This window comes from Heloderma suspectum, chromosome 2 (genome assembly GCF_057233095.1).
Source record: "Heloderma suspectum isolate Gila_16-S chromosome 2, 16-S_ref, whole genome shotgun sequence".
NCBI lineage: Eukaryota > Metazoa > Chordata > Lepidosauria > Squamata > Helodermatidae > Heloderma > Heloderma suspectum.
In genome coordinates, this window is record NC_139459.1 from 211,081,998 (window position 1) to 211,094,969 (window position 12,972).

General features: G+C 46.7%; 1 protein-coding gene across 1 annotated transcript in view; it reads left to right on the top strand.

Moving 5' to 3' along the window:
* Window positions 1-2,576: 2,576 nt before the first annotated feature.
* Window positions 2,577-12,972, top strand: part of TTYH2 (tweety family member 2) — an 81,315-nt gene continuing 70,919 nt past the window's right edge. Inside the window, exon 1 of the mRNA XM_084837573.1 lies at window positions 2,577-2,788. Coding sequence (XP_084693699.1) covers window positions 2,657-2,788 — 132 coding nt within the window. The 5' untranslated portion in view covers window positions 2,577-2,656. The remainder of the gene's footprint in view (window positions 2,789-12,972) is intronic.

Here is a 12,972-nt window from a genome sequence, read left to right on the forward strand (position 1 = left end):
CATCCCGCTCATGCATGCATTCACTGGCCATGAGTGGGCAGCATGCAACGATAGCAACTTGGCCACATGACATGGCTAACACTTTGCACTTTCTCCCCCGCCTTCTTCTGTTAAATTAGTACAGATAAAAACGCAGCACGAATTGCCATGCTTACGCAGGCTGGCTCTGAGGCTCACTTTCGTCCTGTCCTTCAATTGTGAGCTTATAGATCCCTCTCTCTAACATGCGAAGTTCTTCAAAAGGGCACATTTTTCAGATAATGTGAAAACTGAGGCATTAACAGCCCGTTTACAGACCATAGCACCTTAATTCAGCATGCTTGAGCCATCTAATGATTATTTGATTGTGGGAATTGCTTTTGGGTTGTACAGACAAATGGGGCTGCTGCTCTACTGACATTTGTCCCTTGCAGCTTCCTTTAAAATTCCCTGCAGCTTTGGAGTTATTATTCCCTCATCACAAGACTGAAGAGGTGCTGTCACTTTGCCCAGGTACAATGTGAATGGGGGTAGCTGCAGCACAGGCAGAAAATGGATTGTTCTTACAAAGCCTTTAACTTAACCCTTAGTTTTCATCTGAAAGAGAATGAAGCTTAACCTGCACTTGCATGCATTCATCCTTTCCTACCCATGTGCTTCTTCATCAGCCGCATTCTCTTGAAGTGTACTGTAAGTTCCTTGAAGCACAGCTGTCTCTTTTTTTGTTATGTCACTCCATAAAGTGCCATGTATATTTATTTATTAGCAGTATTTGCGTACACAAAAGTAGTATTTGCATTTGCATACTGCATGCAAAAATCTCAAAGTGGTATACTGATGGTGCTGTGTAAATAATGATTCAGAAGCAGATCAAGCTTGGGTTGACAGAAGTGTGTGCACGCATGTGTTGTGCACATGCATATAGGCAAGCAGAAAATGGATGTGTTTACACATGCAGACACCTTTCTCAAGCCCTGTGTTGATGACTGAATGTGGGGATAATCCACGTGTAGAGACAGGGAGCAGGATTGGCCCAAGCTCCATGCTTTCATCGGCTCTTCTGTACAATGTCTATGTGAACATACAGTATGCGTGTAGGCTTTCTCCATGTGATTTGTCCTCTGGAGATTATACAGACGGATTGATTTTCTGTGATGCTGGGGGGGTGGGGAGGCAGAGAAAAGGTAGATGGCAACTTTGTGGCAAAGCCCACCATAGCAGTCATTCAAGCAAGTTATTTTTTGTAAGTTAGGATGCAGAAACTGGAGGTCCCTGAACCAAATCTGGTCCCCCGAGGGATACTGTCTGGCAGCCTAGTTGGCAACCCAGGGGCAAAAAGGAACGGTGTGCATGGGAATTGGCAGTGGACCATTCAGAAGGCAGGGGCTGGAGCCTTGGCTACCTCCCTTCTAAGAGTGGTTTATTTGTTTATTTATTACATTTCTCTACCACCCAATAGCCGAAGCTCTCTGGGCGGTTTACAACAATTAAAACCACAAAATACAATATAAAATGTAAAGGCTTAGAACTACAGTATAAAAGTACCAACCAAAATAAAACCTAGCAGCAATGCAGAGATTTAAAATACAATAACAGAGTTAAAACAACAAAGCTAAAAGACTAAAATGCCTGGAAAAATAATAAGGTCTTCACCTGGTTTCACTGACAAAACTAGTTGCCAACTGGGGTTTACATTGTGTCTGTAATTTCCCCCTGCCCATTTATCTGCTCATACTTCAGCCATGTCACTTCAGTTCCTCCTAAAGGCAAGCTGCGTGAGGAAATAATTGGGGATTTGAGGGTGAAGGGCTCAAGCGAAAAGCCTTGTGGAGCCAGTGTTTTAGAGGTTTTAATTTTAAACATTTATGGCCTGCCTATTATCAATCATTTCAAAGCGGTGGCGTATAAAGATTAAAGCAATAAACAACAGAAACAGAACAAGCAGCAGCTAAAACACGCACACCACAATGACGTGTGGGAGAATTTAAAGTATTTACGATAGTTAAAATGTTTTTAAACGCCTGGATGAATTTTAAAAAAAAACCTGGCACCTAACAGACAACAAAGTTGGCATGAGGCTTACTTCCCTGGAGAGAGAAAGAATCAAAATCTATAGTTGGGCAATACCTTTCTTAAGGCCAACCAAGATTCCACAAAACTCTGCAAGTTTCCGAGTTCTCCTGAACTCTTCGTCAAGCTAGGTGGTACAAGAAGAATTTCACAAGTGGGGCGCCGCCACCGGAAAGCCCTTCTCCATTGCAGACAGAAGCCTCCCCGCCGCTGGAGCTGGCGTGTGCGTGTGCCTGTATGGGCACGCACGGTCATACGAGTACTGAACCATTTCTAGGACTGATGTCGGCGGCCCCCGGGCTACGCTTGACAACAACTCGCCTCGTGGCGAGGGGGGGAAGATCGGGAGGGCGCCCTCGGCAGCAAAGCCAAGCCCCTCCGTAAGACTCAGCGCGGCGGCTTCGGAGCCTGCAGGGGGCGTCCGCTCCCGCCAACGACAGAGCTGGCGCCCCCCGCCCCATCTCGCCCCACCCCGGCTTCCCCCCCACCGTCCTCTCGGAGAAAAGAAAGGGGCGGCGCCTGACGGCGGAGCTCGCGGCGGCGGCGGCGAGGCAGGCAGGGCCCCGGCTGGCTCGCGGAGCAGCTGCGGCAGCAGGGGACAGACGCGATGTTGGCGGCGGCGCGGGCCGACTACCTGGCGCCCTGGTGGGCGTCCTGGCTGCACGGGCTCCCGCACCTGAGCTTGAGCCTGCAGCCCGTGTCCAGCGCCTTCCGCCCGAGGGACGCCGACTACCAGCAGGTGCGCCCTGGCTCGTCCGCTGCGTTTCCCGGGCATCCGACTCCCCCCCGCCCGCGCCCCAAGCTGGAGGCTGAGCTTGCGCGGCGCGCCTTGCGCCCCGATCCTCGGCCCCTGCAGCTTCTGGCCTCGGGGAGCCCCTGGCGCGCGAGGCGCCGTTCGGCCTCTCCTCCTCCGGCTCCGTGCCGGCGATGGCATCGGCCGTCGGTGCCAGCGGCTTTCCGTAAAGCACCGGCTCTCCAGGACGCGCGTCTTCTCTCGGAACTGGGGGTGGCGGCCAGTGCTAGCCCTACGTAGAGTAGACCTATTGAAATGAATGGGACGTCAGTTAGTCGGGAATAGCTCAAGTCTCATTCATTTCACTGGGTCTACTCTAAGTAGGACTAGCTTTGGCTGCTACCCTGGATTTCCAACTGCCGTGAAATGCCCCCTTGCCGGCTCCTCACTGCCCGCTTTCTTCCCCCCTCCCGCGGTCTAACGAAATCCTCACGGCAGTTGCCTGAGGCGCCTTCGGATCTGCCCCCAGGGACAGTCCGGGCGAGGATCTCTCGTGCCATCTCGCCCTCGGCGGGAAGAGTGCCCCATCATGCCCGCCCCTCACACCGAAGCGCCACCCGTCCAGCCCGGCCGGAGTAAAGCGAACGAGGATCCCGACTTCCGCAGCGCCTCCTGCCCCCATTTGCAGCAGTCCGGCCCAGCCGATCCCTTGATCAAAGCTCCCCGGTTATGGGCACCGTAAAAGAATCCAAGCGACTGGGTAGCGTGCCTTCACTATTCGCGCTGGAGCATGTTCAGAGGTTCTGTTTGGTGTTCTGGTTTTAAGTGTTAAAACTATGTAGCATGTTATCATCCCAACAACCCTGATCTTTAGGGAATTGGCCTGGATTGCAAATTAAAGGGGACAAAGACGTTACCTAAATGAGTGTTGCCTTTGAATTTTTGTAAATGTTTTAAAGAAGCAAGGTTCAGTGTTGGTACAAAGTTATGTTTTGGTTTGTTCTTATAAATATGATTTATTTCATAAATCACACCTGTTTTTGTACTGGCTTTCCCGAAACCAGACTCCCATCCTCATTTGCCCTCATGCTTGCAAAAGAAGCAAGTCATGTCTCTTATCTGGTTGTGTGAGATATAGTAGAAACCTTCCTTATCTGCTCTTCAGATAGCTAAATCTACTCTCCGTCCCGGAAACCTATGCAAATAGCAAACCCATAAACCTCAAGGAATGCTTCCGATGTGCTGTGGGCCATTAAGACTGCAGTCCTATGCAAGCCTAGTCAAAAGCAAGCCCCACTGAGTTCAGTAAGGCTTGCTCCTAGGAAAGTGTGTATAGGATCGCAGCCTAAGGCTGTATTTTGCCGATTCTATTTTGTCATCTCTGTTTTGGGCCAACTTTGTGCATCTCTCTTCCTGGCTAGATACTGGCTTGTTTCTGTAATTGTCAGCGTTCTTAATTTCTCTGTTTCCTGGGGTTGGTGCGCTATTCTAGAGAAGGGGGAAGCTGCGTGTCGTGTGCTGTTTGCACAGTGTCAAAGGCTTTGCAGAACTGAATACCTGAAAAAAGAAAGATCTTCATTGCCATCTCTTAGTTGCTCTTAGCAAGTGACTTCATTTTGGGTGGCTGAGTGCTAGTTCAACAGAAGGGAGAGGACAGTGGGTATAGAAAGCGTCTATAGGAGAAAGAGGCTTTATTAAAGAGAGAGAGAGAGAGAATCAGTCACTTTGCATCTTTAACCTTCCCTTAGACCCACTTACCAGTGGTCAACTTTTGTGTTCTGTTGGAATTTGTGTAGTGTCCCTCTGGAATATGTCGTATTTGTGTGTTTTAGCTGTGTGATTTTCTCAGCAGAAAGTTGTATATCTGCTATGCTTTGTCTGTTTCTTCAAAAGCTTAACCTTCTTACTGTCCATTTCATCCAGGGGCTTCCGTACATGATTGCTTAGTTGTGCTGACAACACTTGGTTCTCATTTTTGATATATTTCCTGGGCACTCTGGGCTCTTTCCTCTCCGTGGCTGTTATCCAGAATTAACCTATGTAATAATCAAAGGTCCTGCAGTTCATAAATGTGCCTTTAATGAGTTCTAAAAATAACGAAGGAATGAAACTTTCGCTCTTGAATCAGCAGAACCTATCTGGATCTGATCATTATGGCCATGGAGTCAGACAGTTCCTGGCGTGTATTGGCCAAAGCATTGTAATTGTAATTTAGATTACCATTAAGGCCATGTGCACCTTTTTTATAGCTACATTATTTCTGTCAGTTTAGTTCGAATATTGGCCAGGAAAGTAGAGTAAGATGTTCTACAAAAGACGCTCCATTCATGAATACCAGAAGAAAGGTCACTTGAGTGAGTTCTTCTCCTGATACCTATGTCAAGAAATGTCTGACGGTCCTTATGTATTTGGTCACTACCCTCACATGTCTATTTCTGTGTTCTTTGCACTTTACTTATCCAGCACATTCAAGGTGCATGCTGAGTATTTTTTTGTTTCCAAACAAGGTATGCAGAAGATGACCAAAAGATACTTCCAGTTAACACAAAATTATAAGAATTGGAAGATACCCTTAGAGGCCATCTAGCCCAGCCCTTGCTCAATGAAGGATCTGCAGTACAGGCTGCAGCTGCAGCATCCTTGGCAGATGGCCACCCAGTCTTTGCTTAAATACATCCAGCAAAGGAGAACCCCACGCCACCTCCGGTGGCTGTTTGTCCCCCCTGTCAGAGAACTCCTACAAATAGGAAGTTTCTTCTAATGTTCATCCAAAATCTGCTTCCCTGCAATTTCCACTCATTGGTTCTAGCCTGTCAGGGTGGAAACTGAGCCCCATAGAGCCCCAGAGCAGTTCTGATTCTGAGGAAGAACAGCAATCCGTGGGAGAGGAGCGCGTTTATCTCTCACAGGCACAGCAGCTGGCAGTTTCCTCCTGCCAGCATCCCTGAGAGAGATAGTGACCCTGGCAGTGAGAGAGCGGTGGAGGGGGGCTTGCTGGACACTCAGCGCAGATGCAGGGAGCAGCAACAGATGGAGGGCGCAGAAAGGAGGCGTAGCGCTTGCTTGGCACGCAAACAACGGTCACGCCCCGAGGACCCAAGGGAAAGAGGGAGGAACTCTCCCTAGCCCATAAGTTCAGGGTCTTCCCACGCTTCTCCTTCAAACGGGGACCAACTGCCTTACCTGGAGCTTAGGCTAATCTGCTATCTACCCCAGTGCAGTTCCTTGCTTAGTCGCTAGTGATTAGTATCTGTAAAAGTCATTAAGGAATAAAGCCTTGGAAAGAATCCTCGTTGTCTGTGTCTTGAGTTGGCTATTGGAGGGGAATGTAAGAGGCAGCTAGGGCGCTCCTGACATAGCCCTTCCCTCTGGAACAAGAGAGAACACATCTGCCCCATCTTCTGTGTGATGGCCTTTCAGATATTTAAAGATTGCTATCAGGTCTCCCCTTAATTTTCTCTTCTCCAGTTTTTTCCTCATGCCCAGCTCTGGAATATAATTCATCTGGCCCTAGAGCACGGGGAGACAACCTGGTGCCCTCCATATATTTTGGACTACAACTCCCATAATCCCTTCCTATTGACCATGCTTGCTGGTATTTATGGGAGTCGTAGTCTAAAACATCTGGAGGGTGCCCATTTGCCTACCCCTGTCCTAGAGAGTTGAAATTTAAAGTATCCAGGGCAGCCTTCCCCATCCTGGTGTCTGCCAGATGTTTGGGACCATAATTCCCATCAGCCCCACCCAGTACAACCAATGGTTGGGGTGTTGAGAGTTGTAGTCCAAAATATCTGGAGTGTACACCAGGTTGAGGAAGATTGGACTAGGTGCCCGCTGTGGCCAGAAATGCTCGGTGCACATAATGTACTTTATATAGCACAAAATCTTAAGCTATATAAATACCTACAACCAGGAATTTATATAGCTTAAGGTAGGGTTTGACGTTAGTTTCCCCTAACTGAAGTAAGTCCATTGTGAATCTGTACTTGTACCGGCAGGTACCCCAGCGTATGGTTCATGGAGTGCACCAGGTAATCGTGACTGGCTCTGCTCTGGGCCACCATGTTGCAGCTGGCTCCAGCTAGTGGACCCTGGAGGTCACAGAAGTCATCTGGCCCTAAAAAGAAGAAGATGGCTCAAGCTCGAAGTCTGTCTGCCCTGCCAGTTAGATGCAATTGTGCCGGAAGGAGAATTCTGCGTAACTTAAAGCTTACTAAACCTTCTAAAATGCTTGGCTCAGTAAACACTGTTCCCTTAAATATTAATAATGATAAGGTTACCATATTATTTGTCTAAGTGCCCTCCGCCCACTCCATTTAAAAAACAAAAACCACTTAGGTTTTTTCCATCTGAGAAAAAAACAGTTAATTAGTCCCAGTTTAAGGCATTAACACTACCTATTGTAATACTACTTTATCAGCACATACCACATCATGGTGGATTTCAACTTAATTTTAGTTAACACATTGAAATAAAACACTAGTTTAATCTTGGGTTGTGCACACCGAAGTGCCTAACACCTGCCAGCCTGTATACATTTTTGTTTGATCTTTTACTGAAAACTCTTTAAGAATGATCTAAAAATGCAGCTACTAGACAATGCAGTGAAATTAACTTCTGCTGTCACATTCAGAATTCTGTTCGTAAATGCTTACAGGAAATCATCAGGTGTTCTGAACCCTTTATTTTTTCTTCTGCATTTTGCAAACCATTTCCTTCATACAACTTGCCTTCCCACTTACTTTTCCTTTGCCATTTTTGCAACTGAAGGTTGCTGCTCACGTGATATTGGTATTTACCCAAGCTAAAGAAATTAAAATAAGGGCTCAAACTCGGAGGCGACCGCCTATCCATTGCAGGGCAGGAGAAGCACGGAGGGGATCTGTGCTTCAGCTGCCCTTCATTGACGGCTAGACAGCCGATTTCAGCTGTCTAGCTGTGAGACCCCAGAGCACAGGAAGCGGCAGCCGGATGACACACAGGATGTGTCCATACTGGCATTTCTGACTTGGCCACCCCAACATGCCCCCAGGAACCCCCCGTTTTTGCTGCTCCGCAGAGCGGAGGGCCATTCTACGCTGCCTACAAGGCAGCGCGGGAGGGGGTGGGGGTCGGTTTTCAGGGAACCGACCTTAGAGCACGGGCTCTGAGGTCAGTTCCCAGGAACCAACCTATCCTATGGCCAACTAGGTGCTGACTAGCAGCCATAGGATTGCACCCTAAATGCATCCATTCTTTTGTGAGATTTGAAAGGTGTACACATTTACAAATGGTTAGTTTTCCCTTATTTTTGTTTTACTTGGAAGGAGAGACCCAACACCCAATCCTCTTCCACTCACTGCTCACATGTATTTTCAAAGGAAACAAAGTGATACATACGTACATGTCTGTGCCTTGCTTATCTTTATTATTATTATTATTATTGGTGGTGGTGGTGGTGGTGGTGGTGGTGGTAAAAGATATCTTAACTGACACAATAGCTTGGAAAAAAAAGGAGAGTAAGGGGAGACATGATAGAAGTGTACAAAACTATGCATGGTGTGGAGAATGTGGATAGGGAGACATTTTTCTCCTGCTCTCAAAATACTAGAACCCGGGTCATCCTATGATGCTGATTGGTGGGAGACTCAGGACAGATAAAAGGAAGTGCTTCTTCACACAGCACATAGTTAACCTATGGAATTCGCTACCACAGGATGTAGTGATGGCCACCAATTTGCATGGCTTTAAAAGGGGGTTAGAGAAATGCCTTAAGGAGAAGGCGATCAATGGCTACAAGTCCTGATGGCTATGTGCTACCTCCAGTACCAGAGGCAGTAAGCCTGTGTGCACCAGTTGCTGAGGAACATGGGCAGGAGGGTGCTGTTGCACTCATGCCCTGCTTGTGGGTCGACAGCTGTTTGGCCACTGTGTGAACAGAATGTTGGACTAGATGGACCCTTGGTCTGATCCAGCATGGCTCTTGTAGTGTTCTTATATTAATACATGTGATATATGTATTTTGTACTATGCTATTGATATCCAAGTACAAAGTGTAGTCCCAGCAGAAGCACTTCTCCTTAATATATTAATTCAGTGTTTCCATTTCCCTAGGAAAACCTTTATAAACTGGTAATTCCTGTAGAGGAAATGTTTTTCTCCCTTTGGAAATTGCTACCACAGTTTAAGGAGGTGGATGTCCACTTGCACTCTTTGTACTTACACATTGCTCCGTCTGAGCAGTGGTTGTGTTTCATTGTGGTACTATCATAATTAATTTTTTATTCAGTGTGTAGTTCAAGCTGTACTGCCTCTGGTTGCACGTCTCAAAATATTGTGCCTACTGTAGGTTTGGCTGCTGATTGGTGAAAGCTTTCCAATTATGTTGGCAGGCATGCTGAATCCAAACTGGGCTAATTGAATCCAGGACTTCAAGTAATTCCCCATGTGGCTGAGACATGCACATCTCTGATATGGGAAGAGCTAGCCCTGCAGACAGAAAAAGTGGGTAATGGTATTGACGGATCTGTAGGGGGAAAAGTCGGAGTGGTGGTGGGGAATGGCACTTAACTGCAGGTAATTGCACATAATCGTTAGATATTTGCCTGGAAGACAAACTAATGGAGTTTGGGTTCGGGAAGGGAAGCACTAGCATCATTTAGTCTGACCTATTTTGTATAAAGTAGACTATGGACACTCTATATCAGCTGTTATAATAGTAAGACTGCTAAACTGAATTGGGCTAAAGCAGGAATTTAATGTACATTCCCTGCTATGCTCTTATTCTATGGGAAGAGTTGATCTAAAGGGCTGCACAGGATGTTGTGATGTGCTCTGAGGCTTTTCAGGGGGTGCCCTTCTCATCAGAGTCACTCACATCCCTGCAAAAGCTGTTCCTGAAGGTTTGTGTGTGTGGGACCCTATGGATCATAATTTGATGTGGTGAAAGGGTCTGCAGCTTGAAGGAGAAATTGGCAAGCAGCTTGCAGCACATGATCCCAGCCCTGGTGCCTTTTGCTTTGGGCTGGCACACATAACTGTGACAAGGCATGGCTTCTATTGCTCCAGAACAAATACTAGTGTAGATAACAGATTGCCAGCCTTGATTTACTCATTTAGGGTTACGGATGTGGGATTTGTGGCAGGTTCTGTAGATCTAAGATAGGCCTATTTGGGCCCAAAGGAAATGTAAATTGCTGTGCACCGAGTTGCTCAGAGGAACACTGCAAGCACATCATCTCAAGATAGATAGTTGGCAACCATCTCTGGTGCAACCTGAAGCATGGTGTCAAGTTGCAGTTGCAAGTCACTGCTGCTGATAGGGAATGCAGCTTACAAGATGCTCAGTGTGTGTGGGTCAGGAACAGCACAATTAAACCAACAGACCCTTTGGATTTGAATAGAATTAACCATTTCTTGCTTCTGTATTCTGTATCAGGGTGGGCAGAAGGTAGATCTTCCAGTGATTTGTGGTAGATTGGCAAGGATTTCCTACTCTGCAAAACATGGCCCCTCCAGGAAATTCCTGACTTGTGTGGCGGATAACTTACTCCTACAGAAAGTAGTGGAAGGAACTAGAGGATCAGCTATCCTTGACTTGATCCTAACCAACAGAGATGACTTAGTGGGTAAAGTAGCAGTTACAGGAACTCTGGGGGAAAGCGACCATGTTGCACTTGAGTTCTTGGTTCTAAGGGAAGCAAAAGCCGAGTGTAGTCAAATGCGTACCCTGGATTTTAGGAAAGCTGATTTTAATAAACTCAGAACAATGATCAGTAAGGCCCCATGGCAAGCGACACTAATGAGAAAAGGAGTCCAAGATGGGTGGGAGCTTTTAAAAAAGGAAATTCTCAAGGCATAATTACAAACCATTCCAACAAGAAGAAAAGGTGGAAGACAACAGAAGAAGCCAATACAGCTTCACAAAAAGCTTAGAGATGACCTGAAAACAAAAAAGGACACATATAGGAAGTGGAAAGAAGGCCAAGTAACAAAGGAAGAGTACAGGCAGATAGCACAGAATTGCAGGGATGGCGTCAGGAAGGCTAAAGCTGAGAATGAGCTGAGGTTAGCAAGGGATGCTAAAAGCAACAAAAAGGCTTTCTTCAGCTACGTGCATAGTAAAAGGCAGAGGAAAGAAATGGTGGTTCAGCTATTAAATAAGGATGGCAAAATGATAACAGATGACAAAGAAAAGGCAGAAGTGCTCAATTCCTACTTTGGCTCAGTCTTCTCCCAAAAGAGAGTCTATGACCCCCCTGGCAAAGGCGAAGTACAGGCTGAAGGGGCAGGATTGCAGCTGGAGATCCATAGGCATATGGTCAAGGAACACCTAATTACTTTGAATGAGTTCAAATCTCCAGGGCCAGATGAACTGCATCCTAGAGTAATAAAGGAACTGGCAGAAGAACTCTCAGAACCGCTGTCTATTCTCTTTGAGAAATCATGGAGGACGGGGGAAGTGCCAGATGACTGGAGGAGGGCTAATGTCCCTATCTTCAAAAAGGGTAAGAAGGAGGAACCTGGGAACTACAGACCAGTCAGTCTGACATCAATCCCTGGGAAAATTCTGGAGCAGATGATAAAGCAATCCATCTGCAAGCACCTTGAAAACAATGCCGTGATTACTCAAAGCCAACATGGATTTGTCAAGAACAAGTCCTGCCAGATGAATCTGATCTCATTTTTTGATCAAGTAACCTCCCTTGTGGACTGTGGGAATGCTGTGGACATAATATACCTCGACTTCAGCAAAGCTTTCAACAAAGTGTCCCATGATATCCTGATGAGCAAACTAGCTCAAAGTGGGCTAGATGAAACAACGATCTGGTGGATCCACAGTTGGCTACAGAATTGGACTCAAAAGAGTGCTTATCAATGGGATCTTCTCAAACTGGGGAGAGGTAACAAGTGGGGTACCGCAGGGCTCAGTCCTGGGCCCAGTGCTCTTCAACATTTTTATTAATGACTTGGAGGAGGAGGTGCAGGGAATGCTGATCATATTTGCAGATGACACAAAATTGAGCGGGATAGCTAATACTTTGGAAGACAGAAACAAAATTCAAAGTGATCTTGATAGACTGGAGCGCTGGACTGGAGCGCTGGAGAGAAAACAACAGAATGAAATTTAATAGGGATAAATACCAAGTTCTGCACCTAGGAAAAAGAAACCAAATGCACAGTTACAAGATGGGGGATACATGGCTCAACAACACTACAAGCGAGAAGGATCTTGGAATTGTTGTCGATCACAAGCTGAATATGAGCCAATGATGTGATGTGGCTGCAAAAAAGGCAAATGCTCTTTTGGGCTGCATTAATAGAAGCATAGCTTCCAAATCCCGGGAAGTACTAATTCCCCTCTACTCAGCACTGGTTAGGCCTCATCTGGAGTCCTGTGTCCAGTTCTGGGCAGCACACTTTAAAAAGGATGCAGACAAACTGGACAGGGTTCAGAGGAGGGCAACAAAGATGATCAGGGGACTGGAAACAAAGCCCTCTGAAGAGAGACTGAAAGAACTGGGCAAGTTTAGCCTTGAGAAGAGAAGACTGAGGGGAGATACGATAGCACTCTTCAAGTACTTGAAAGGTTGTCACAGAGAAGGCCAGGATCTCTTCTTGATCATCCCAGAGTGCAGGACACGGAATAATGGGCTCAAGTTACAGGAAGCCAGATTCCGGCTGAACATCAGGAGAAACGTCCTGACTGTTAGAGCAATACGACAATGGAACCAATTGCCTAGGGAGGTAGTGGGCTCTCCCACACTGGAGGCATTCAAGACGAGGCTGGACAGCCATCTGTCAGGGATGCTCTGACTTGGATTCCTGCATTGAGCAGATGGTTGGACTCTATGGTCTTGTAGGCCCCTTCCAACCCTACTATTCTATGATTCTATGATTCTACTCCCAGTGATTTAACAACAACAAAAAACCAAAACCAGTTTGCCTCCCTAAAATTGGCTGCTAAAATCAAGAAAGTAGATTTGTGTGTGCAAGGATTTGTGTGTACAGAAAACGAGTTCCTGGACTGAGCAGGTGCTCAGAGGCATCCTGTTCTGCAAGTCTGTGTTGGCCTTCCTGAGCCACTATTTGGCACTTGGCTCCAGTTGGTGGGTCCAAGCCAGATAGTATAGTTCTGGAATTGTCTCTCTTTGGAGGTGGCATTCCTTGTTCTAATTTTTCTCACTGCTCCAAAACACTCCGAGTTTGGG